This window comes from Ictalurus furcatus, chromosome 18 (assembly GCF_023375685.1).
Source record: "Ictalurus furcatus strain D&B chromosome 18, Billie_1.0, whole genome shotgun sequence".
NCBI classification, from domain to species: Eukaryota; Metazoa; Chordata; class Actinopteri; order Siluriformes; family Ictaluridae; genus Ictalurus; species Ictalurus furcatus.
The window spans coordinates 13413034-13439917 of record NC_071272.1 but is presented as its reverse complement, the minus strand read 5'-3'; the positions used below and the strand labels follow the sequence as shown (position 1 = coordinate 13439917).

General features: G+C 39.4%; 1 protein-coding gene across 1 annotated transcript in view; it reads left to right on the top strand.

Annotated features, from left to right (window-relative positions):
• LOC128622226 (neurexin-3-beta-like) overlaps positions 1–26884 on the top strand; it is a 123813-nt gene that overhangs the window by 73496 nt on the left and 23433 nt on the right. The window contains exons 2-4 of the mRNA XM_053648554.1: positions 2630–2811; positions 22002–22173; positions 26189–26278. Of these exons, the coding sequence (XP_053504529.1) occupies positions 2630–2811; positions 22002–22173; positions 26189–26278 (444 nt within the window). The remainder of the gene's footprint in view (positions 1–2629; positions 2812–22001; positions 22174–26188; positions 26279–26884) is intronic.

Sequence of the window (26884 nt, the reverse complement as noted above, 5' to 3'; positions counted from 1 at the left end):
TGTTTTTAATTATGTTGTATTTGTTGACTTGCCTTTCCTATAAAGACAGTGTGGTTCTACAGATGTATGCATAACTTAAGATAAAACATATTGAGGCATACTGTTATGGGAAAATAATCAGTGACAATGTTGTGTGATGTATACCGACATAAAGATAAATGTTAATTTTTCAATAACAGTATATCTTAAAGTGTTTCATTCATCTTATACCGCAGCAATTCCCCAACAATTCCCTGTTAAAGAAAATGAATAAAGACCTTCTGATCAGTCAGAATCTAGAATTCAGCAGTGACTGTTGTAAAAGAGGAGTTTAGCTGTTATCTTACAAATGTAAATTCTTCCTTTCTATGAAGACTGTATACTTTATTGGGTCATCTCAGAAATCAGAGCTTACATAAGTTGCTTTAGTTTAGCAAAAATTTGAGACAGTGCAGTGATTCAAGACATTCAATATAATATTAAGTCTTAGAAACACTGCTCCATTCTTCTATCAGGGAACTTCTGTTACGATAATTTGAATTGTCCTATTCTTTTCTTCCCAAAGAGGAAACTATATGGGAACAATGTGCATTGTGTTTCTTTAACCTTGAAGATGAGGCAATGTCAGCTTCAAGTTGGAAACGTCAGACTATAAAAGATCAAACAAGCCCTGAAAATAACAGCTGGGGAGATGCAGGCTTTGAAAATAGATATAATAAGTTCATTTATCAACCTCAAGGGCAAATAATGTCTAAATAGATGCACCAAATGACTACATTGTCAGATGAGAATTGATGGAGTTATTGATTACTTTATTGCAGCCTTAATACCATATAAGATGAAGGCCAGCTCCTGACATTTACCAAATAAACAGGAAATCAATGCTTTTCCACCTGTGAAACAGTATAGGACAGGATTGCAGTGCTTAACTTTGGTCTGCGAAGTGCCATTTCAGGTTAAGTCCCACTGTTACAGGGTAGACTGTCCTTGTCTGTTTTCCACACTCTGCACTTCACCCCACCTGGCACTCTGTTATCTCTGAGATATTGTGGTCTCAGACCCATTGCACTCTCAGTGCCCACGTGTCACTAACAGGTGTCGGCTCCCTGGGCTCCGTTACATGCCTCAGTGCTAGCAACAAGTTAGCTGTAGATTTTAGGAGCAGGTGTGCAACACTGTCTCCCACAGCCAGTCTCACCAGATCAACTAATTACATTCCCCTCACCTATTCTGTTCGGCTCGTTTATACCACCACAGGCTCCAGAGAAGACAGGTGGTGTCGACATCCGGCTCTCAGGTTCGATTCGACAGTGCATGCGAGCTCACATGTTTAACAGAGCGTAAAGAGCGTTACAACAAATGTAAGGAAAATGGGCTACAGATAGAGTTAGAAAGGTAAAAGGGAGATGTACTATTTCACATGCCAACTGGCTTCAAAACAAAAGAGAAGTGTTAACCATATGAAATAAACACAGTTGGGTTGAATCCAGACAACATGAAACTTGAAACACAGTGAAAAGATGTACACGAACATCCACAGGTGAATGACAGCAGAATGCAGAATTGTTCTTTTTTCTCATGGTGCTTCCCAGGCCTCTGTGGGATTTCATGCATTGTTCACTAAATGCTGCTATGTTATGCATGGAGGAGCTGAAAATACTTGAGTAATTGTACTTATACTTAATTGTATTTCTACTTTACTGGAGTATGATTGAAATTAAATACTTGTATTCTTACTTAATTAACTTAGTTTTACTCTTTGCATATTTATTTAGACATTAAGGTGTCTTCATCTCATCCAGTTTATGACTTTATGCTTTGTGTGTGTATATATATATATATATATATATATATATATATATATATATATATATATATATATATATCAAGTGGGCTGAGTTTAGTATCCAACAATCATTTCAGTTTATCATCCAATCAAGTTCACTAGAGTAAGAATTTGGCTGGATACTTCCACTTTTAATTGAGTATGATTTTGACACATTTACCTTCTCTTAAGTACATGCTTTTCATACTGACTCCCACAGTACCATGTCTGATTATTTGGAGTATTGTGCTGCACTGGGTGGTCCACCCATCTTTCCTACGTGCTGGAGCCTTGCACTAGTTCCTTGTCACATACATATGTGCCACCACACCACTGTATCTCAGCCACAGAGCCCAAACGCTGTTCCATATTAGCGCTTGACTACACAAGCAGTCCACCAAAAGGTCAGGAACTAAGATGAAGTTTGCTTAGAGAATGATCTCGGCTCTAATGAGCAGCAAGGCTGTTAAGCTGCCAGTCAGCAGAGGATGCCATGCCCTCGATTGACAATGCTGGTGCTGATTTGTTTGCCACCAATGTAACATTTTGTGAATGAGCATCCAAATCAAGAATGAGCCTAACTTCACAGGGCCCGATGGAACAGATGGCAAGTCAAAGACTATTTTTTCATCTCGTCCTTATTTAAATCCCTGCACAGAGTGAATGTGAAAAGAGGGAAGGAGCTATTTCGCATCACCTTATCACTCTATCATTCATCCTGACACCTCTTCTTTTTAAAGTTTGTTCTTTCGCACCACTCCTTTGTTTAACCTTTCACCAAAAGCTTAATCTATCTCTCTCTCCCTCTTTGTTTCTTTCTATCAGCTGGGACCACATATATATTTGGGAAAGGAGGAGCTCTGATCACATACACATGGGCACCAAATGAGCGACCAAGCACCAGGGCGGACCGGCTGGCTGTGGGCTTTAGCACTCAGTTGAAAGATGCCATCCTTGTGCAGGTGGAGAGCACACAGGGCCTGGGAGACTTCCTCCAGCTACACATAGTGAGTACCAAACTTTACCCCTGCTCAAAGAACCAACTCGGCTGTTATGTTGAAGGATTAATTCACCATAAAATGAAGGCATTTGATGATCAGTTACATGTAAACTGATCATTTTAGTTTATTATCACTGTCATTAGTATAAGCATAAAAAAATTTTCTGTACGTGATGATAAACTTTTTTCATTTGTGTTATCTAGGAGCTCTAGTCCAAGTAATTAAGATGACATGACATGAGTGCATCACTTCTTCAGATGCCATTTGTGGTTCAGGAACCCTTAGGACCTCTGAAATAAAAACTCAATGCAAATGAAGTTGGATAAAATCTTAAGTCGAGTTATTCCTTTCAGGCACTATAAAATCACAAAGCTGCATTGAGGCCATATTCTGAGATCAGGCTGTGCAAATAAGCCTTGTCATTTGCCCCAGATAAGATGAAGTGATAAAACAGCTCATAGGAAAGATTACAAGTGCCTGGTGAGAAGATTAATCTGCATAGTGTTTATGCAGAACATGAAAACAGTTACAGTAAGTGTAGGACCTGATAATATTTTAGCCTATTAAAATCACATAGACCTGTGATGGTGTGACAGTATGGTGGTATATCTAATTGGAAAATGGCTCACTGACCCTTTGGATTTTTCTCACAATTATATTTCAAGTGAGGTAAAAAAAAAAAAATCATCAAATAAATAAGAAATTTGCCCTGAAACTTAGATTTCCACATTGGAAGCCTCCTTAGCAGTCCAGGAATAAACAGTCTGACAGCAGCTGCTTGGCTATACACAGAGTAGTGTTTGTTTTCAGAGCCTCCCCCTCGCTTGTTGCAGTCTTTAAATTCAACAATGGTTCATTCTACCACAGAAAGGGTGGGTTTGTGTGAGCTCTGTCAGATGGCTGTTTTGATGGCTCATCTGCAACATGTCTTTCTGTTAGATGCAGTTCTAGCCCCAGAGCTTATTCTCACTCTACACAAGGACATCGCTCAACATTGATTTTAACACCATCAAGCACCTGTGGTTTGGCGTGTATAATGTATGAGGTTCTGTTGTAAATAAAAGCAAGTCTGTAAAGTTTATGGTGAGCATAAAAAGCGGGTTACAATATGATTTGCCCCTGCTTTTATCGACAACACTGCTTTCAACTCAATACTTGTCCTTCATGCAGAAGTATTTACTTTGCTTCCGAAATTAGAAGCAAGGACACATACTGTAATTCATTTGGACATAAGTACTGCATTGACATGGATTCAACAAGAGAAGACACACACCTCTGGGAAATAAAATCTTTACAGTGTTCTACCTCCCAAGCAGGACTTGCATTTGTCTATGTCCTGTCATAGTATACCCACAATATCCTTTCCCTCTAGCTCTACCTGGTTCCAGGCTGATGATGCTTGGCACCACTTTCTCACCTACAGAGTCTGAGACCTGCAGGAAGACGTGGGCTGATGAATGAGGCGGTTCCATCAGCAGACCAGCTGCTCTCACTGCCAGTAATGAGAAGCAGAGTGGTTTGGTATTCCAGGGTGGCTGTGTATCGATCTTCACTGAGACTCTGGCCTCCATCATCTCATAGGCATTGCGGAATGAGGGTGCCATGGGGGTTCACCACCCCACTTGTCGGGGTGGGGGGGATGATGGATTAATGGTGCTCTCTGATATGTGTGGCTGAGTTTGGTCAGTATAAGCAAGTATTGGGAGAGAGGTAGGGTGTAGATCACAGATTCTCAACCCTAGTCCTGGAGTATGCCCTGTTCTGCACTGTTTAATATTTCAGGAAGGGCTGTTAGTTAGCTGATTAGTTGAATCAGGTGTACTGGGTACAGGGAAAACCCTCAAATCTGCCGGACAGGGCTACAGGATCAGTATTGGGAATGGAGATGATGAATGGATTGAGATGAGGGTGTCTGGAACATTTTGATTCAAAGCTTAGCCCTTCTAAGGATCTGTAGAACATGGCACTAGCCCAAAAAAATATTTATGAATGTGAAACTAAGTAGGTGAAATATCCTACCCAGTCTCAATTTCACCATGGCTTTGATTAATAAACCAATTGATCATTTGTGTCTTCACACCCATTCCCTGCTCTCAATACTGACAGAGGTTATTGCTCCAGACAGCCATTTGTATTAGATCAATTCTTGGGCACCACTATTAGATTTGCCCATAGACTCCCATCTTTCGGGACACTGTAAGATGTATCACCTTCGGACAAACTAAGAATAAATATCCTGTTGGTTTTACTGGATTGATGTGTTATCTTGGTTCTCAGACAAGTGTCAGTGGTGATGAGTCAGATCTTCATATCATATACAGTAGCCTGCTTCCATACTTGCACAACTTGTACACTTCTAACCACAGAGCAGCTACAAAAGTTACCATTCGCCTTGAAATATTGCTGTGCTTGGAGGTTTTACAGTGCCGAACTCCCCCATTCTGCCTTAGGCTGAGGGCATCCATCTCACATTTGACTTATTGTGAAGTACTTTGGTCTGAGGAACAGATGCAAAGGGCGGGGGGCTCTCCTCAGGGGAAATCAGTCTTTTTAGCAGTGTGTATCCCCTGGACAGATGTGCCGTGATTAAAAACAGAGGGAAGATCTGTCAAATGGTGGTGCCTTGCCTCATAATTAAAGGAGCACCTGTTCCTGAAACAGTGGGCTCCAAAATTAAAGCAAAGTACATTGACTCAGCATTTTCTCTCCATCCTTTTAGTAATTACAGTCCACACATTATATATAATGGAAATGTGATGACTCATCACAATGTGCCTAATAATATACTAAAGAGTTAAGAGTTTGAACTTCAAAATCCAAGCTGATTTACTGAAATAGACTACAGAGTTGTGTCTCTCAAATCAGCAAAATGAACATGTGTTCTCTGTCTCTCTCTCTCTATCTCTTTCTCTCTCTTGCTCTCTTTTCTTTTTTTACATGTTTTATATGAGCAAATTAACAGGCCAGTGGGGCAGGTATTAAATTTGTGAACACCTGTTTTCTACCACTTGAAGTCAAATTTCCACTGAAAACATTTTCTACTGACAAGGTACCAAAATGTTTATTATAATTATGTTTTAGTATTTCAAAATAATCATGGTTCTCAAAATGATGATTTTTATTCATTTAGCAGACACTTTTATCCAAAGCAACTTACAAATGAGGAAATACAAGCAAAGTGATATATCAAGCAGAGAACAATACAAGTAGTGCTAATATACAAGATTTTTAATTGAGTTCTAGAGAAGCAAAGTGTGCTGAGTAAAGATGTAAGAGCCAGTGTAAGTGCAGAATGTTAAGTTAGGGGTAAGTTAGGAGTTAGTGTTCATGGAAGAGGTGGGTCTTTAGCCATTTTTTGAAGATAGTGACAGATTCTGCTGTCCAGATTGATGTTGGAAGTTCATTTCACCGTTGAGGGACAGTCAGATTGAAGGTTCTGGAAAGGGACCTCGTGCCTCGCTGAGTAGGCACTACCAGTCGTCGTCTTTAACTGATTGCATATTGCATGAGGGAACAAAAACCTCAAGGAGAGTGTTGAGGTAGAGGGGTGCTGTTCCAGACAAGATCTTGTACGTGAGCATCAAGGCCTTGAATTTGATGCGGGCGGTTACAGGAAGCCAGTGGAGGGGTGAAGATAGGTGTAGCATGAGTTATTTTGTGCTGGTTTAAGACAAGGCATGCTGCTGCATTCTGAATCATCTGAAGGGTTTTGATGGAGCTAGCTGGGAGACCCGAGAGTACTGCATTGCAGTAGTCCAGTTTTGAGATAACAAGAGTATGGACTAGTAGCTGTTTAGCCTGTTCAGTGATATAGGGTGTGATTTTCTTGATGTTGTACAGAATGAACCTACAGGATCATGCAGTTGTTGAAATGTCGTCTGTAAAGGTCAAGTTGTCATTGAAAGTCACCCCAAGGTTTCTGGCTGTCCTGGTTGGCTTGAGCGTGGTTGAGCTAAGCTGTATGGTGAGGTTGTGGTTGATTGAGGGACAGGTAGGGATGACAAGAATCTCAGTTGAGCTTAAGGTGGTGTTCCCTCATCCAGTTTGAGATGTCAGACAGGCAGGAGGAGATGCATGCTGAGTGTCATCAGCATAGCAGTGATATGAGAAGCCATGAGACTCAATCACAGGCCCCAGAGATGTAGTATGAATAGAAAAGAGCAGTGGACCCAGAACTGACGCATGGTGAACCACAGTTGTGAGTTGCTGAGTTTCAGAAATCCCTCCCCTCCCCAATACCTTGAAGGATCTGTCTGAGAGATAGTATTCCACCCAGTGCAGAGCCTTTCCGGTGATACCAGGGCTGGAGAGAATTGACAGGAGGATCTGATGATTCACAGTGTCAAAGGCAGCAGAGAGGTCGAGCATGAGTACAGATGATTTTGAGGTTAATCTTACTAATCCAGGAGGTTGTTCTATATAAGAAAAGTGGATATTTGTCATTAGCATGATAACACTGGTTTATATTTGAGAATTGCAGAGCATTCACAGCTCAGATGCCAACACCAGTACCCACTCTAATGTCCATGCTCTTGTTTTATCTTATTTTGTTTTATTTTGAACCGTTTTCCAATATTGATCATTGCTTTTATTTGACAACATATAGTTGATGTGTGTTTATGCATATTTGAGATTTTAATCAATCAGGGGTAATGTGTACTTAGCTAGCAAGTGGAAGGTGACCAGGTTCAATAATATTCTAGTTATAGATTACCAAAGCAGTCTTGCAAGATGGTGACTTCGAAATTGTTTAGAAAACACATGAAATCTCTTTGGAGCATGGTAAAATATTATACTTGTGAGCTTTTATGCAAAATGGTTTAATTAATGAAGCTATATTAATGACGTGTCATATAATTGGTAATTGAATTTTATTGCACAGTTTCAATTTATAAATATATTGCAGAGGCAAATTAACTCAATCATAGATTAGTTATGATTTGTGGGTTTACTGAACCATCACATTTGGGTTTTTGAGTTTAACAGTTCCCCAAGTTGAAATTTATATTCCCCAAATATAAATATATTTGCATTCCAGTGGAACTGTTGAACTCAAATATGTTCTTGAGCTTAGATATGTCCCTTACAGCAGTGACTTGTGACCTTAGATTTTGGTGATGTAGGATGTCAATAATAATGACATAGCCTTAAACATCTATTAAATTAATAGCTTAAAATATTAATCTACATAGGCTAAAATCTGTTAGATTTAATTTAGATTATTTGCTATAAACCAAGATCTTGGTGGTAATGGAGTATTTTTAAAGTAGTCCAATTTTGCATAAAACCATAGCAAACTGTGCTGTCCATTGAAAATGTTCTATGGAGAATATGGTTCCCTGTGATTCCTGCCCCTATGGGTGTCCATTAGCACTTCTTGTAGTTCCCATTTTCGACCACTAGGTGCATTAATAACCCTATGTCAGGGGTTCCCAAACTTTTCCAGGGTAAGGCCCCCCAAATGGCATTAACATTTGACCGAGACCCCCCTTTTGCAAGATGTCTTTAAAACACATTAAAAATACAGACTTCTGAATATATCCCCCTTTTTTTAATTAATAATTACATTTTACATCTTTACATTACATTAGGAATTGATTGTGTGTGTGTGTGTGTGTGTGTGTGTGTGTGTGTGTGTTTGTGTGAGAGTGAGAAAACCACTGTCCTATGTCACTGAACAGAGCAGTAAGCATGCTGCCCATGACTGTGCAACATCTAGAAAGGTGCGCAATTCAATGAAACCTTTTTTTATTTTTAACTGTTGGTCATGGGTAATAAGTATTTCAATGGAATTCAAAATGAGCTGTGAATAAGGACTTTATGAAGATTGACATTTGTTGAGTGGTTGACCTATATGGTGGGGCTCTGCTCCACCTGCCCCTATGGACAAGCTGCCACTGGTCCCTAAGATATCATGGAAATTATGTCTCTTAAATTTGTGGAAGGATTTTAAAGAGTTTCAGTCATGATGAGATGCTAAGATGGTCTCTTTTGTGAAGCACTTTAAGGGCAAAACCTCTTCCCTTATAATAGGAAGGGATAACAACTTATTCATAAATTTTCTTTGATAAAATGTGCAGCTTCTAATGGTGAATCCAAAAGGAGGATTAGAGCATCAGAATGGTCTTCTTTTTTATTAGCATGTTCCTAAAAGGATGTTGATTGTTTAGTAAGTAGAGAGATACTTATCAGGCATTGTCTTTTTGTGCCTTGAATATGGTTCAGACTAATACACTGGTAGAATCCATTTGCACATGCCTGACTGGTTTGTGTTGCCACTGAAATAGCCATTCTGACATTCCTATGATATGTTTTAAGCTGCTCTCATAAAGCCTCTGCATTTGTTGGGTGATTTTTACAAAATGTGTGCCATGTTTCCATCTGGCATGTGTTTGTTTGTTTGTTGGTGCTGTGGGCCACATAATATTTGTGAGCAATTCACAATTTACTTCAGAATGTAAACAAATCAAGTGTGTTTCATTTTTATTACAGGAAGCAACATACACTAATTAGACATTGATCTTTCCTTGAGATATGACTTCTCAGCTCTTAATGAGCAAAAATGCATGTTTGTTTACTAAAAGACATCAGACCTGCTGTCTAGTTCTCTGTTATGAAAATACGGGCAACTGGTACATTTTATATTTTACATTTAAATGTCATCACATGCCAAATGCCATAAATGTAAATGCAAACATTTTATATATGTTCAATTACACAATTCCTTTTACACATATATTCTCATTCCTGCAGTTATCTAATCAGCTAATCGTGTGACAGCAGTGCAGTGCATAAAATCATGCAGATATGGGCCAGCAACTTCGGGTAATGTTAACATCATCCATCAGAATGGGGGAAAAATGTGATCTTAGTGATTTTAACCGTTGGTGCTAGACGGGCCAGTTTGAATATTTCAATAACTGGTGATCTCCTGGGATTTTCACACACAACAGTCTCTAGAGTATGATTGAGTATGCACTCAGAATGGTGCAATAAAGAAAAAACATCCAGCGAGCCTCAGTTCCACGGATGGACACACCTTGTTGATGAGAGAAGTCAACGGAGAATGGTCAGACTGGTTTGAGTCGACAGAAAGGCTATGGTAACTCAGATAATCACTCTGTACAATTGTGTTGAACAGGAAAGCATCTCAGAATGCACAACATGTGGAACGTTGAGGCAGATAGGCTACAACAACAGAAGATCCATTGAAGTTGAAGTTAGCATACAAAAGACATAGTGCAGCTACATTAATGCTAAAGACAAAAGTAGCAAGATACCAGCTGTCCTCCAGGTTTATAAAAGTCATAGATAAGGCCTTAGCATCTCTTTACTATCTCTGATAAGGATCCAGCAGACTTAACATGTCTTCAGCTGGATTGGCAATGGCACTATGACAATCAAAATACTAATGGCCTGTCCAAGTTTTCTTTTTTTCAGGTCCGTGAGAAAGATTGTGAACTATAGCAACAACCCAATAACCTTGAGTCAGTTGTGCTTCCAACCAGACAGCTGGGAAAAGACAAGGCATCATTTTTCCAAACTTTAACTGTCTAGTTTGGGTGAGCCTGTCCCCACTGTGTTCCAGTTCTTGGCTGACAGGAGTGGAACCTAATTTGATTTTCTGCTGTTGTAGCCCATCCGCCTCAAAGTTTGACATGTTATATGTTCTGAGATGCTTTTCTGCTCACCACATTTGTAAAGAGTAATTATCTGAGTTACCATCACTTTCCTATCAGTTCGAAACAGTCTGCAAATTCTCCTCTGACCTCTGTGATCAACAAGGCATTCCTGCCCACTTGTGAAATTTTTTTTCTTTTTCGCACTAGTCTGTGTAAAGTCTAAACTCTAGAGACTGTTGTGTGTGAAAATCCCAGGAGATCAGCAGTTTCTGAAATGATCAAACCAGCCTTGTCTGGCACTAACTATACCACAGTCAAAGTCAGTGAGATAAAAAATTTTAACAATTCTGTTGATGTGAACAATAACTGAAGCTCTGGACCTGCATGATTGCAGGTATTGCACTGCTACTACATGATTAGTTGATTGGATCATTGCATGAATGAGGAGGTGTACATGTGTTGGTTAAAGTGGTTGGTGAACCTCTGCATTAAGTTTTATTGTGGAACTTGAAAAGTGGAGCGATTTCTGACAACTTGGGCTGGAGTACTGGGCGTCTTCTGCTTTGTAGAATAGAGAGAGAAAAGAGAGAAGACAGGATGGTGTTAGGTACAGAAACTTCATGAAGCTTGGTGGAGCTTTATATGTGGTCTTTCTCTCAAACATCAGTTATTTCCTAACTCCATTAAGTTAATAGCTTTTATTTTGTCAAGACATTAATGATCAATGTCACATTAGAAATTTAGAAAACTGTAGCAAATCTCACCACTACTGAAGCCACATATAAGATCACCATCAAAAATTAATTGTGCAGCCTTACATTAATGTTATGCAGTGAAGATCCCTTCCTAAATATAACTTGTAAGTGTGAGCCAGTGATTCAGTGAAATATCTGATTCTTTGTCACATCTAAAAGCTATATTTGTAGCAATGCTTCTGTTGTGGAATAGCTATGACTGTTAAGTTTGTTCTAATAATCACATCTGTGCAAGACTACATGTCTCTGTATGTGTTGATACAGGCATTTTTGTATGACACTTCTGTGCACAAAACCACAGAAAGAGATGGCATTCCTGACATTCGTTTTTGAAAAGTGCAACTGTGCTGAAAAGCCCTATTCTAAACATATATTGCACAGTGCTAATGCAAACTACTTCTCTCCCATGCAATATTCCTCCAAACTGTGTTTGAGGCCAGGATGTTTCTACCGTCCTTGCTCAAAATCAGCAGAAACATCCAGGACAAAATTAAGTTGTATGTGCGCGTTGGGTACTCAGTCCACTGAGCTGCAGCTGTAGATGATTTATAGTCGTCCGATATGCAGGGCCTACTGTCAGGCGCTAACCCGGTGTCGCCACTCTCTGTGCTCTGAGATGAAGTGCCTTTGGGGAAGGAGTGTTTCGCCTGTGGCATGACTGCAGAGCTACACTGGTATGCGTTAAGGAAAACGGGAGGGCAAACTACAAGGTGACTTGCCACTTCCTTCTTGAAACTGAACAAAAGTTGTACCAGAGTCAGTGTAGGAGCTCATACACAATTCAATAAAAAGACATCTTTTTATGGGAGAGTGTATTACAGTACTTGGAATGAAAGTCATTCATATACTGAAGCAGTTCATATACACTATAACCATTTATTTCCTCCTAAACTTTTTTAATTGAAAAATGTATGACATACACAGCATACACAGACCCTTACCATTTTCCCATTGGAATGTGTAGAATGTGTTTTTAGCAGCTAGGTCAATAGCGTGTATGTGTGTGTGAGATGTATTTTATAGAGTACACATACATATTGTAGTGAGTCTAACTGCCCCAGAACCTATCCCCAGCCACTCTTATGCCTTTGTGCTGTCAGTGGCAGCAGTTTTAATGATGGCTATGTTGTAACTTGACCGTGAGGCTGACTACTTTTGGTTTTCCCATAAAAACTGCATGTGCATTTACAGAACTCCTGCTATCACCTTCAGGCTAGACTCTTCCCAGGCTGTTTTTTCAGGCTCGGCTCAGATTCTAATACAAGACACTCTTTCCTTTCTAGCATAAATTCCAACATTTGTGCCACTTTGATTTGCATTAGTTATGTTAAGTGAGACCCTAAATTTGCTATAAAAGAGTCAGAGGAGCATAATCATGCACTGGAATGTCTAGACAGTCATTTAAATGAAGGCAATTATTGCTCCACATCCAGCTCTTAGATTCTATGGCCTGACTGTCCATCCATATGACCACCACCAAAGATCAAGCTAAAGAAATATATAATGAGCAATAAAAAAGATCTCAAAGATGAAATCTGCGAGAGGAGACTGGGGCAGCTATCCGGTGGTAGAGCGGGTTGTCCACTAATCGCAGCATTGGTGGTTCGATTCCCTGCCCACATGCCGAATCCTTGGGCAAGTAAGTGAACCCCAAGTTGCTCCCATCTTGCATGGCAGCTCTGCTACCATTGGTGTGTAAGTCTGTGTTAATGGGTGAATGAGAAAGGTTTAAAAAAAAAAAAAAAAAAAAAAAAAGGGCTATATAACTGTAGATCATTTACCATTTATCAAGAGCATTTCTGCCAATCTTGCAGCTTAGAACAAATCAAATGAGAATGCAGTCAATTATCTTTAGGCTAGCCTACTTGAGCACAGCACAGTCCATTGGTATGCGTGATTCAGATTGATGTGAAACGTGAGAGTATAACATGGCAGACAGCTTAACCACAAGAAGAAAATGAAGAAGGAAATCAACCGGGAACACACCAAGAATACAAATTCAAGTTTTGTCTCACTATTGCTATATTCAGCTGCCTGCGATGTAAAGGGAAGTGTTTCATTACAAGCCCACATCAGCCACCTGAGTCCTGTTCAATGCTCTCCAGCTCCAGCGCTCCACCTTCAGGAAGCCCTGAGTCCTCATCATCAGAGGACTTCATGGTGTAGGTGCAGCACAGGACTGCCCTCAATGTAAATAAAGAAATAAATAAATTGAACTGGAAAAAACATCAGATACCTACTGGCTTTATCACCATTTTAGGCATTTTGGGAGTCTTGAGAATCAGTTGAATGTTGTGGCATGTAATCAGTTTAATTCTAGCTATTTTAAGCCCATCGCATATTAGCTTGAGAGAGGGGTGGGGGGTGCTGAGGACCTAATGAGAGAGCCTTGGCTGTCCAGGATAATCTTTGGGCTCTGATTAAGTGTGAAGGTCATGTGCTGTGACACCTATTAAAATGCAGTGTTTGTGAGCAAACAGGAAGGTGAGCTTGGTGGGTGCTCATGACGAACTGCCCAGCTAAATGTCAGCCTCCCTGGGCAACCCTCGCCAATGAACTAGAAAGATATATTTGTCTTTAATCAGTGCTATCTCCATGGTCCACACCAGAGAGCCGTCTCTTATCAGAAACGTATCATTATTAAAATCAGCATCTTTCATCATTATAATCTTACCTCTTGGCTTTGACACAAAAAAGTAGGACAGCCTTTTTCGAAGAATGGGAGGCTTCTTCATGAGGAGAGCACACAACATGAATGCTTGTCAGACTTTTAAATGCAGACCCTATGCTGCAATGCATAATACGTCCCTATAATAAAAACTTCATCACAATTGAAATGTCACTTTTTCTCTTTTCCCCATCGGTATCTTTTTCTTGTGTGTATTGAAAAGAATGTCACGCTCCCATCTTGCACCAGCTACATTCTCTCACATCTTTTATATATTTAAGAAGTGTTACAATGGAGACATTTCGAACATTTTCACCCATATCAGCCACACAAAAGGAATTCCTTAAATGAAAATCATCCCAAAAATAATGGCAAGTAGCTAAATTGAAAGGCAGCTGAGGCAAATGGCTTAATGTGAGTGTAGCAAAGACTGTCGCATTGTGTTCACTGTTTCCTATATTCATTGTGATTATTTCAGTCAGATAAGGTGCTAGAAGCCTGAGCATTATTGTCCTTCCAGAAATCTGCAATCTATTTTCTGCCAAACAGCATCAAGTTTAGAGTTCAAATCAGAAATCCGGGTGTGCTAGATTATTAAATAAGAGCTGTGCTGCCATTAAGCATGAACTCAGTTTACAGATACAAGTGTAAAGATAAGGGCAGATACAGCATTTGTGCCTGAAATATGCCCATTCAGATGTTATAATTCATTCTCTATAGGGCATTTATGGTGCTTCAAAGCAATTTTGCATCCACTTGTAACATTAATAGGAAATTCAAGGGCATGTTAAGTATCCCTAGAGATACTCTGAGAGCAATAAACATAGAATGCATGTGAAAGCCCACCCAAATGCTTCTGATCTTGAAATCAGTTGAGTAATATTAATATTAGCATTTAGAAATCTTGGAAATCTCTAGCAGCCACAGTTTAAACTCACAGAGAAAAGGGACTGTGTACTTTTTAGTCATTCAATTTATTAAGAATGGTTATTTGATTATTGTTTTGGGGGTATGTCTCGTTCCTTCCCCGAAATAGCTAAATATATGTTTTACATTAATATATTCATCAAAGTTCAGGTGCAATTTATGGCCAAATGTATGTGGACACCTGATTATTGGACATCCCATTCCAAATAGTATAGTGTATCCAGGTCTGCCAAGTCCAGGTGCTTACTTTATAGCTTTATACTTTATTTATAGCTTTAGCCACCTCTAATTCCAAATGTGCATTGGAGAGTTGATTTTAAATCATGTTCAGTGCAAATTTTATTAACTGTCCTTGAAGAAAAGCCTTTTGCGTAACATCGGTATAGTCACTGATAGTTTTGTGGAGGACAGTCCTCTTATGGTATTTCATCAATCATTTCAGAATACAGTTCCAAAGTCATAGCTAAAGCTAGTTAAGAATGATAGGCATATTGGCTGGCCTTGATCAAATTTTTTTCAGCCCTAATTTTGTATCTGATATTTCAGACAATAAATTCAAGAAATGACTGGTTTTCCATTTCTCTTGCCAGAATGTTGAAACAATAATCAAATAACCAGTAATGTTTAGTTTTTTAAAAAAAAAATTATTTCTATTACTAAGCCTCATACTTTCTAGGTGGTGATCTATTTTAGACAAGCCTTCAGATTAGTGACAGGGAGGATAGGAGATATAAAGAGATAGAAGAGATGGAGAAAGAGATGAAGTGAGACTGCATGATTTTCTTAATCTTCCCATCCACACTCTCATCTGCATCTAGCATATACTCCTCCATTTCCAATCAGTAGCCCACCAGCTGAGCAGACAGATGTGTGACAGCAAGGAGCAGTGGGCTGATGTAATTATGTTCAGAGTAGAGTGGAGGTACCTTCACTGCAGGCTAGTTTTAACCTTGGTCCAGCTCATGAGATGACAGAGTATTAGTTGCCTTCACTGGGTGCAAAAATGCAACTGTCATACATCAAAAATTAGTTACCTTACATTTACATTTACATTTATTCACTTAGCAGACGCTTTTATCCAAAGCGACTTACAAATGAGAAAAATACAAGCAAACCTTAAAACATTAGGTCTCTATTTAGCAGAATATAGTCTGCTCTGACATTGAATCAAGGCCTTTTTGCAAACTTAACAGTGAATATAGCAGGATGTCTGAGGGGTGAGGAAGGCTGCATTGTTGTCAGTCGACTCAATCTGCCAATATTTAACTGGAACCAGTTCTGGAACTGTCCACTACATGAACTATACAGTTCCTAGACCTGTTCTTGGATTACATATCCAATAGAGGTGTGCACAGGACTGTCTTTTTCCCCCACTAAGGAATTATGACCACTCCGGTCTGCTCCTGCAGTTGTTTATTTTATTTTAATTTTTTGTACCTACTTGCAATATTCTCTAACAAACTTTGTTGGATATATTTAACAAAATATAAACAAATTACATTTAAATTAGTCATTTAAGCAGTTGCTGAAAATGGATGAATGAAAGTGGTAAATGCATTTTGCAGTATTGACTACACATCCAATACACTCCCATGTTAATTAACAAGGCTATTCTTTGTCCCAGCTTCATTCTAACTGCCCACACCTGACCACAAAAAAGTAAAACCTGCCCACTCTCATGACTGTTTTGCAGGGTCTCACTCTTTATAAACCTGTCAGCCTGTACCTTGACCCTTGCTGTGTATCATGTCTATGATTTCTGGACCCCACATAATAAAGAACACTTTGATTGTACAACACTTGGATTTAGCCTCCCAGCACTATACAGTAAGTGAACTGCATGAGATATTTGTGAAGGAGACAGTGCATTTCAGCATGCAGCAAAATGTAGAAGGAGCAAATGTGGAAGAGGTTGATATTAAAAGTTTGTTGCTCTTATTTTTATATATATATATATATATAAATTGGATGTACCACTTCTGACTCTCCACTTGTGTATAAGGAAAAGTGGTGTGGAAACATTCCGCTTTGCCATTTTACCACAGTTAACACACCAGCTGTTCACCTCTAATATAATAAAAGTAAATGGTTGTTAGTTAAACTCAGGTTTTCAGAATTCCAGATGAGAGAATTAACCATTCTGTAAAGCTAGCATTTGACCAATAAGCAATGTCCATCATTTCTGGTCCTCAACAAAAGACCTACTCTGGAGAAGGAACCAAAAAGTGTCTCCTCGAAAAAAGTACACTCAAAGGTTTTTTTTTTTTCAAAGTTCAGTGTTCCTGAAAAAATTCCTACAAAGGTAAATGCAGCTACAGAGAAATTGTAGGGAATCCAGATGTCTAGAATTGAGTATATTACTATAATGTGGTGTTGGGTCCGAGTCTACCTTTGTCGAGCTGGAGTCAAGACCAAGTCCCTAACCAATCAAGTCCAAGTCCAAAAGGGGCCAAGTTGGACTCAAGTCCGAGTCATTAATGGTCGAGTTCGACTGAGTCCAGAAAGTAATTAAATTGAAAAAAGATTTGAAACATAAATGTAACAAAAATACCACTATTACATCTTGTCATTGCCATTTAATATTTTTATTTCATGTCATCAGCACCTCAACTAGTTTCCTATCAAAAATGGTTTCCAAGGGAAAAAAGGGATATAGAGGTATATGTAGAACTTTTATTATATTACAAGTGTATGAAAAAACAAATGAACCTGTTTTGTTATTGTATCACACTATATTGTGTTCTCCATTTCGAGATGAAATTCAGTAATTGATGCCTCTCCCCCACAGTTATATAGACTGAGAGAGAGAGTACAGAGTAGAGTTACATTTAGCAACGTCATAACAACAAGCTTAATGCTTTATTACTGCTTTTAATCTGTCTATGAATGACAACAAACTCATTTCTGAACACAGATCTGTTCTTGTAACTTTTTTCCATTTTAATTCCTAAAATGAAAACAAAAAATCCCCATCAACAGGGTTTATGATATTTACTACATTAAGAAGTACATTTCATTTCATTTTACATGAAATTCAAGACTGGAATCACCAAATGCTTAGAGGTGGGCTATATGACTACAATCTTATTTCACGATAATGATAATGAAGTTTTCTCAAGTAGGTCTATCAGTAAGAAATACTACTGAAATTGAATAAAGCAATTAAATGTTAAATAAAATAGACTTCACTGTATGACATATACAGTGATTCTTATTAAATTTACTGAAGTTATTCAGTCAAATGAGTGAGTGAGTGATTTTCTCTTTGTGTTTTGTTGTTTGATTAACATTAATGACACAGACAGCAGCAGGTTTATTAGACTGCTGTCACTTTAAGACCCAATGCACAGATTCGATATACTTTATTGACACACCTCAGATTTTTTTTCCCAACTGTTTACATTCACTTAAGACGTGTTTACATGAATACTCGGCCAGACCTGCATTTTGAAATGTTGTGTGTGTATTTATTTGACCGTTCAAGCTTAATAAGCCGCTAATGAGAACTCAATTCAGTAATCACATGATGAGGCAGCTTTCTGTGCACGTCTTTCAAGTGTGTGTGTGTACAGAAAGTCCGCTGGTCAGGCAGGGAGACATTCATTAATTTCTTGATATCTTCATTTTATGTTGTTATTTATTTATATATTTATGTTACAGGGGTGGACGGTGGCTTAGTGGTTAGCACGTTTGCCTCACACCGCCAGGGCTGGGGTTCGATTCCCACGGCTCTGTGTGTGCGTGGAGTTTGTATGTTCTCCCTGTGCTACGGGGGTTTCCTCCAGGTACTCTGGTTTCCTCCTCCAGTCCAGTGATTGTGTGCCCTGCGATGGACTGGCACCCTGTCCAGGGTGTACCCTGCCTGGTGCCCAATGCTCCCTGGGATAGGCTCCAGGTTCCCCGTGACTCTGAAAAGGAGTAAGCGGTTGAAGATGGATGGATGGATATTTATGTTACACATGACACGGACTCGACTACACTTGGAAAAAATTCTGTTTTCAAAATGTCCGAGTCCGTGTCAAGTTTACCCGAGCGTGGTAACACCCGAGTGTTACCACGTGACAAGTCTGAGTTCGTTCATAATTGGGCCCAACTCTACTATAATGATTACTTATTATAAACTGCACTGCTTGTTTCCACTAAATGGCTTCTCGTGTATAGAGACGCAGCCAAACTAACCCAATTTGGAGTGTTGAATGTCAGCGGTGATTGAAAAGAGCATGTGTGCGGGATGCTCACGGTGTTCAAAAGCCCCCGGCCATCACCACAACCCAGTCTGTCAGACTTGTTTTGCAGGATGTTTGGCATTTGGGGATTAGAGCTGGGTGTTTTGTACGCTAGCCTGCAGGGACAGCCTGTTGACAGGCGATCTCTCCTCTGGCTCGTAGCACCGCCTGCTCTTTACCGGCTGCCCTGAAGAGATTACTCATTCTCCCCACTCTTCCCAAGCTGCCATCAGCAGCTCTATGTCACACACAGGAGACGTGCAAACCCTAAATCAGCTATGCATTTAATAAGCTATTTATTGTTTTTGGATTTAACATTCCTGATCTGCAGGACTGATGCAAGCTTTACCTTCGCCTGACCTTCTCACCATTGTAAGCCTGTTGATCCAGTAAAGTGCTATTGTTGTGGGGGCTTTTGTCTGTTGATGACCCCAAATATGAACTAGTATTAGAAAGTAAGATGGAGCTCATGAAGGTCGGAGTGTGACACGAGGTCCTCAGTTGTGCAATAAGTGAATCCAGGTTTACTTCTCAAAGCAAAATTTGGCTATTCCAGTGTTGAAAGGAAATGATTTCCTTGCTCCGAGCGGCTCATGGCATGTTTCAGCATATGGCTAATGAGTCGTCTACAAGTATGATAGCAAGCCTATTGGAAGAGAGCCTGTCAGAGAGGAAGATAGACAGGCAGAAAGCAGGAGAGGAAGCAGTGGAGGCTGATAAGGAGCACATGGCAGAATTCCATCCTCTGAGTGCCAGCTGATAGTATTAAGCACTACATCAGCACTCCCTCAGGAGCCAGATGTAGTATTTTCCTTTAGTGACTTAAGCACACTTTTAAGGAAAAGGATTCCTTAAGGGTTCTTTGGATGAATAAAGTTTTCTTTTAGCTTTCCAAACAAATGAATTCGAAATGGTGGACGCTACGTTGTAATGTCCTGAATAGATTCTTTAAGGGTTCACCCAGAGGGACAATCAGACAAATCCTTCAGTGTACTAAATGAAACCTTGTTTTCTGTGAGAAATTACTAGCTAAGATGCATAATGTAGCCTATGTTATGGGCAGTGGTTTCTCAATGGTTAAGACTTCTGATTGGAAGGTCCTGAGTTCAAATCCCAACACCGCCAAGCTGCTGCTGGGCCCTTGAGCAAAGCCCTTAAACCTCGACTGCTCAGTTGTATAAATGAGATACAGTAAATGTAATTTGCTCTGGATAAGGGCAGGGCGCCTTGCCAAATGCATAAATGTGTTGGCCAAACACTAAGTCCAAGGTGTTAATACACCCTGGATGGAACACTGATCAATTGAAGGGCATAATGCACACAATAATTCACACCTGGCATCAATTTAGAGTAGCCAATCCACCTACTGGCATGTTTTTGTGAGGAGGGACGAAACAGTAGAACCCAGAGCAATTCAATTAGACCAATTCTAGAAAGCCTGTTAACCACATTCAGTTAATTCAGGTTGACTGAAAATTGAAAATTACTACAAGCTTATGTAACCACTCTTTCCCTCCTGCTGCCAGTCTAAAAAGTAGCCGGTTGGATTTTAGTCCACATTGCCATTATGAAATTTTATCTACATTATTTTTACCAGTGTATTTATTTTGCTTGTGTTTCTACACAAATTATTTAATTAAATCCTTTTTCTGAACAGTGTGTCTACTGTAACTTCTAACTTGTAACCTGTTTTAATTTCTAATAATTAAATTTTGTATTGTGAAAATCTCTCCATGTGCCACTGCATGATAGTATACTTTAACCATATTACACCCAGCTATAATACTATATTCACACACACAGAATGTCATTCGATTTCCTTCATTCTGTGCAAAATATGAGTAATGTATTATTTAATTTGTGTTTAACTAGTTAGCTGTAGAAGTTATATATAGCTACTGACGTTTCCCATCAGAGCATTGGACAGTACACGCCCACATGCGACAGCAGTTTCTACACACCCACAAGAGACAACTACAAAGAAAAATGACTTGCCGTTTGCTAGTGTGACCATAGGGTAATGCATACTTTGCTATGCATAGTATCATAGAGTCTCTTAACAATTTCAGAAATAGGAATGTGACTCATTCAGTTTTTTTTTTTTAACTCTTCTTACAAAAGTGGTTTGGTGTTTGGAGTTGTTTGGCTCCTACAATGTAGTGCAAGTGCTGCTAATTTACATGTATATTTATCCTCATCTGTATGGTAAAGAGTTGCGTTTTTAGACATTGATGCTTGTTATCCCTATCCTTGAGACTCCAGTATATGTTCTATATTCATCATAAGTTGCATTTGATATTTGTCAGGCATCAGCATCTAAATGAGAAGCTGTCACTTAAGGCCAGAGAAAGAAGACTATATCCAAACTTGGAACGTGGGCGGAAGTTTGATCAACCTGGCTCGGTTGTGTACGAGCAGATAGATAAGGCTGGTTTGTGAATGCCAGCTCTGGCTTTTTTCCCACTGGCCGCAGACTGTTGAATATACGTAGTGGGTCATGACAAGGCTGTGAAACAGCTGAGCTTTCTTTCCGTTTCCACAGCCTGCCACATTAGCTCTGCGACCTGCAATTCCCCAATGCAGCAGGCAAGAGCTAGCGCCATGGCGAACCCCGCCCTGAGCTCGCTGCCTCTCACTAGCGTCACCCAGCGGCAGCCTGATTTAACTCACAGGCTCTTTCCGCTGGAGGCTAGAGATGAGTCTAAAAGAGAAACAGCAGGAAAGTGCCAGAACTGATACATGTCAGAGAGATGAGTTGAGCTGAGGAGAGGGAAAGTGAGAGAGGGGGAAGGGTGATGAATGTAAAACATGGAGACACACTTCATTTCCCACCTGCATTACATAGGGCATTGCTTTCCCAAGGGTGAGTTAGTGCAGCATGACCAGGTAGACAGATATTTCTCTTTCAAGTCTCCATGTGACCTCGCTGTTTCCTCTGCACTTCTTTGCATTTTTGTTCTTTCTTTCTGAATTGATTTTTTTCTCCTTCAACTTACAGGAGCAAGGAAAAATATGTGTCATCTTCAATGTGGGCACTGATGACATCACCATAGATGAGCCAGCAGTCGTCGTGAGTGATGGCAAGTACCACGTAGTGCGCTTCACACGTAGCGGGGGTAATGCCACCCTCCAGGTGGACAACCAACCCGTCATAGAGCGCTATCCAACAGGTAAAACCCTGCTGCTGGCCGCAAATAACAGACTGTAGGAGGGAACCTCCAACATGAGAAGTGTGATATGTTGTTTGTGTGCTGGAGAGAGGCCAATACTATGCGCAACCACGGACACACAGTCAGAGACTCAGAGAGAGAGAGAGAAAGATAAAGAAAGATGAGTGGCACAGCTAGCTCCAAAGACGCAATTATCACCTCTCAAAATAAACCATGGCAGCTGCATTTTTGTCCTTCAAAATCTGATGAATGCTGTTTGAAGACTTTGGCATCAATTTGGAAGCATATTGGCAGCCTACCTCGTGCCAGAGTGCAAATTGATTTATATTTGTGAATGCACGTCATTAGGTTTTCAAGTGTGCCATTTTGCCTTCAGTTTCTGCCCAGGCTCTGACTCACCGAGTGGAGGGCCTACCTCTTGAACAATCTAATAACAATTGCAAATTGACACATTTCGCTCCAAGCTGCCTCGCTTTATACATTCAGCCCAGGATGAATTTGGATCCTTTACAGTAGGTAGCCAGCTAGCTTTGCTTTGAGCAGCCTGAGGAGTGAATCTGCTGCTGCTGCTGAATACCTTCCTCCAGACAAATCTGAAATCACAAAGCAGCCTTTCATTTTTACTGGCAACTAAAATGGCTGAAATAAGCTTGTCTTCTTAAGGGAAAATTCCACCCTGAAGCACAATAAATATATTTATTCTTAAATATTTATGGTGTACTTATAAGGGTTGACAATATGAAAACATATTGTATCAATGTACATGAATATATATTTTTACACTATATATATGTGTGTGTCACAATATATAGGTTTGGTAACCAACTGCCTTATTTTATTATGGGAAACATTTTTATGTCTTCAATGGCTACAAAAATAAATTACTTCAAGCTGAAAAATAAATAAATTTGAATAATTTTAATACATTCTAAAAATTATTTGTTTAATATTACAATTTTAAAGGTTTGGTATAAAATTGTAACATCAGATCAGCTGTCTGTCATAGTTGCGACAAAATGTAGTTTATTACAATATTAATTTTAGTTTAATCAAATTGCCCAGCTCTATGTTCTATCGCGATTCTGGTGCAAAGTTGTAGGTTGGTTCTTATTTTTGTTATTCCTGAGAATTGTTAGTGGTTGTATGCCATACTGATGTCACAGGAGGACATTGCTGGTACAGTTACAATGGTGTTTAATGGAAGAAAAAATGTAATGTCCTCAAACATAAGACATAAAAAGATAATGGCCAGAATTTGCTGTTAGCTCTGAAAACAAAAGAGCAACACTCCGCATCATATTAATGAGAAATCCAATGTAGAAGTAGTAGAGACATCAAATATTGGACTCCAAGTTCCAGAATGCAATGCGGTTTCACTATATGATACTGAGTTACAGCTCAGACTGACACTCGGCTCGGCTTGTTAGTGAGCTACGAGATGACAAACGTGATGGCATTGACAGCAATATCAACATGAAAGCTGAAGCTTTGGAGTCTAATCTGTTTGAGCAGAGTGTATAGATTTGTAGGACAAACTAAAGGACTAAAGCGCAGCTGCATCACTCTCTTGATAAAGCAACACATAAATCCCACGGGACCATTATCAACAGGTAGTCGATTGGCATTGTCAGCAATGTAGGAAACTGTTATCCAAGGGGAAACTAAACTAACTTGCCAATTAAAGAAGTTTTAACCCAAAAGGTCAACTCTGAAGATCACAAATATGATTATAGATATTGATATACAAGACTTTTTGGTGGATTTTTCCTTTAAATTGAAGAATTTTAAGAATCCCAGCTAAATGAACACAAAATAAACTCCGCCCTGTAACAGAAGATGAAATGTGATGTTGCTACTTTGGAGCTCTAGCTCTTCCTCTGCAGTAACATGCCCTTCTGCACTTAGCAGAGAAATGTAAGCAAACTAAGCTCTCTCTCTCTCCCTCTCTTTCTTTCTGTCTCTCTCTCCACACTGTGTGCTCGGGGACTCGCATCCCTCTCGTAGCTGATGTTCCACAGGAAGACATTTTCTCGGTCTATAATAACTGCCCGTGCTCTCACTCAATCCTCAATTTTCAATCTGCTCTCTGGATACACTGATACACACCAGACCTGCTGCCAGACTTAAGGGCCTTTTTTATCATAACACAGCTCAGAGAGAGAAAAACTATTCATAAAGTGCTCCACCTAATTCTTCTGGATTCTCCCACCCACTTGTTTCCTGTCGTCTCTGCAGAGTAAAGGCTGGGCTCCCAACTACCAAAGGATGAACAGCTAGGTTTGCCCTCTGTATGAGATTTTGTATGATATGTGCAAAGCAAGAGTGGTTTTATAGTCCCAGGACTCGGGCCTCCAAGCCACGAGGGCTGCCCTAAGCCTCCTGAGATGGCATGGTGGATAAGGCTGAGGAATTGTTTTTAAAGTAGTCAATAGCCAGTCTACATTAGTTATCCACATTTGTATAGTTTCTGGAGCATATTTTCCTCCTGAAGAGCTCAGCACAGAATCAAGGATGCACAAAGTTTGTGTGAAAACCGACTAGGCAGCGTTCAGTGTTCAACTGTGATAAGCAACCATGGTTAATTCAGTTAATTAAAATGAAGGATTAGATAATGGTTTCTGATGGTAGATTTAAAGCTGTCTGTGGATAGACAGGCCCACTTGCATCTGTTTAAGGGCTTTACCGGAAATAAGCACAATATTTTCAGTGACACTCCCATTGTCAAAACTCAGCATCCTTTATAGAAATGCATCAGTACATGTTTCATTGGTTAGACCAGCTTTTTTACCTTTCATTCCCCGGCTGCTTATTGATGGATACATTTTCTATTTAAAGTTTCCTTTGAAGGTTTTAGCAGAGAATTTGTCACACATGAGAGCTTCTAACAGGATTAAGGAAGCGGTAGGTTTGAGCCCCTTTCAGAGTGTATGGTGAAAAAGGATAGTGCAAGCAGTGATGAGACGGGCATCGCAGTATAAACACACCACATTGTACTGTCTGTTACTGCTGACTGTTTCTTACATTATCACTAAAAATAACACACCTTGAGTTGTTTTATTGAAATGCAAAAATTGAATGGATTTGGATACGGATTTGTTGATCATTATTGCACCTATGCTGTACTATTAATGGTCAAACCAAATGCTGTTACATAACAAATATATCAAAATATATATGTATAATCTAAATATATAGAGGCTTTTCATCTCTTTCTCTGTGCCCTTACTCTGTGGTACTAGTAGGAATTTCAAAGTGTGCATTAAGATGAATGAAAGAAAGAAGATGGCAGATGGAGGGCAGCGGTGAAAGCAGAGCTGACATAGCTGTAATCTGACGATCCTTATCTCCCTTCCTCTTAAAGTATGACTGGTACTGAGAGCTCATTTTAGGCCCGGTAAAAAGACCTGTCAGACCCTGTCTCGTAGACACGAAGAAACTGTAGTAGCTCATGAGGAAACTGTAGTAGGTCATGAGATACACATTGTCTCTTATCTGCGAAAGCCAAGGCATAAAGTCAGTTACCAGGAGGTTTCTTAGGATAATTACATGTAGGTCTAGCGTATCTTATTTGGACATAATTGCTTGGCTTTAAATGAAAATCTGTTGCAGAGAACTGAAAATGTCTTCCTGAGCATTATATTTTAGGCCTGTGTTAAAATGCATGTCAAAATGACCATTATCATTATGATGGTATTCAATTTTGGTTAAGTGTCCTTCCCTTGCGAAGAAATGACAATGAAATTAACCACATGATCAAACTATATGTTAAACTATAACTAAATATGTTCCCATGCCATTCTAACCAGATTTTAAACTGTTATAAATAGTCTCAAGCTTCTAAAACTGTCTAATAACTAAGATTAGTCCATCTTAAACCAACATAATGTTAATCCTAAAGCTCGTTTACTTCCTAACTTGAAAAACTTGCTAATCTTGATGCCATGTTTTTAACCTTGTGACACTTGAACTTCCAGATATTAACCTCTAACTATGTGTCTCTCTAAATTCTTTGAAGGCAACTTTGATAATGAACGGCTGGCTATAGCCAGGCAAAGAATCCCATACAGACTCGGTCGGGTAGTTGACGAGTGGCTACTCGACAAAGGTAAAAAAAAAAATGGATTAATTAAACAGTGACTTAATGACTTATTAAGGCTCTGGAAGAGGTGCAGTTTCCTGAAGTTTACAGAATTGGCATCTGCAAATTGATTGAGTTGGTGAGCAGAATTGTGACTGTAGCTGCCCACTCAGCGTGTCCACTATATTGATCATCTCTGGGTCCCATCTTGGCCTTTTTGTCTATTTTCTCCAAGGCACTACTGTCCTTCCCAAACCGAGAACTGCACCACTTCAGAGATTAACATTTAATACATAACATAATCTCTGACTAACCCTTAACAACACCCCATAACTCCAGTAACTGTCTGCAAATAGTCTGCTGCTTTCTATGCTCTGTTTTTCTCTTCTTTGTCTTCCCTACAACACCTCAAACATTATTTCCTAAAACATGATTTCCTAAAAATTGCTGATACATAGAAAAGCCTTAAACATTACAATTTTAGTTCCAAGTAGTTAAAGGGACGGATGCAATTTTCTGTGCAATAAACTACACATAAATTTGAAATAATGCCACATTTGATGTGTCTTAACCCTTTGAGAGTAAAAACAAAAAGCAAGAATATTTACATACACGTAAAGCATAGTTCCAAAA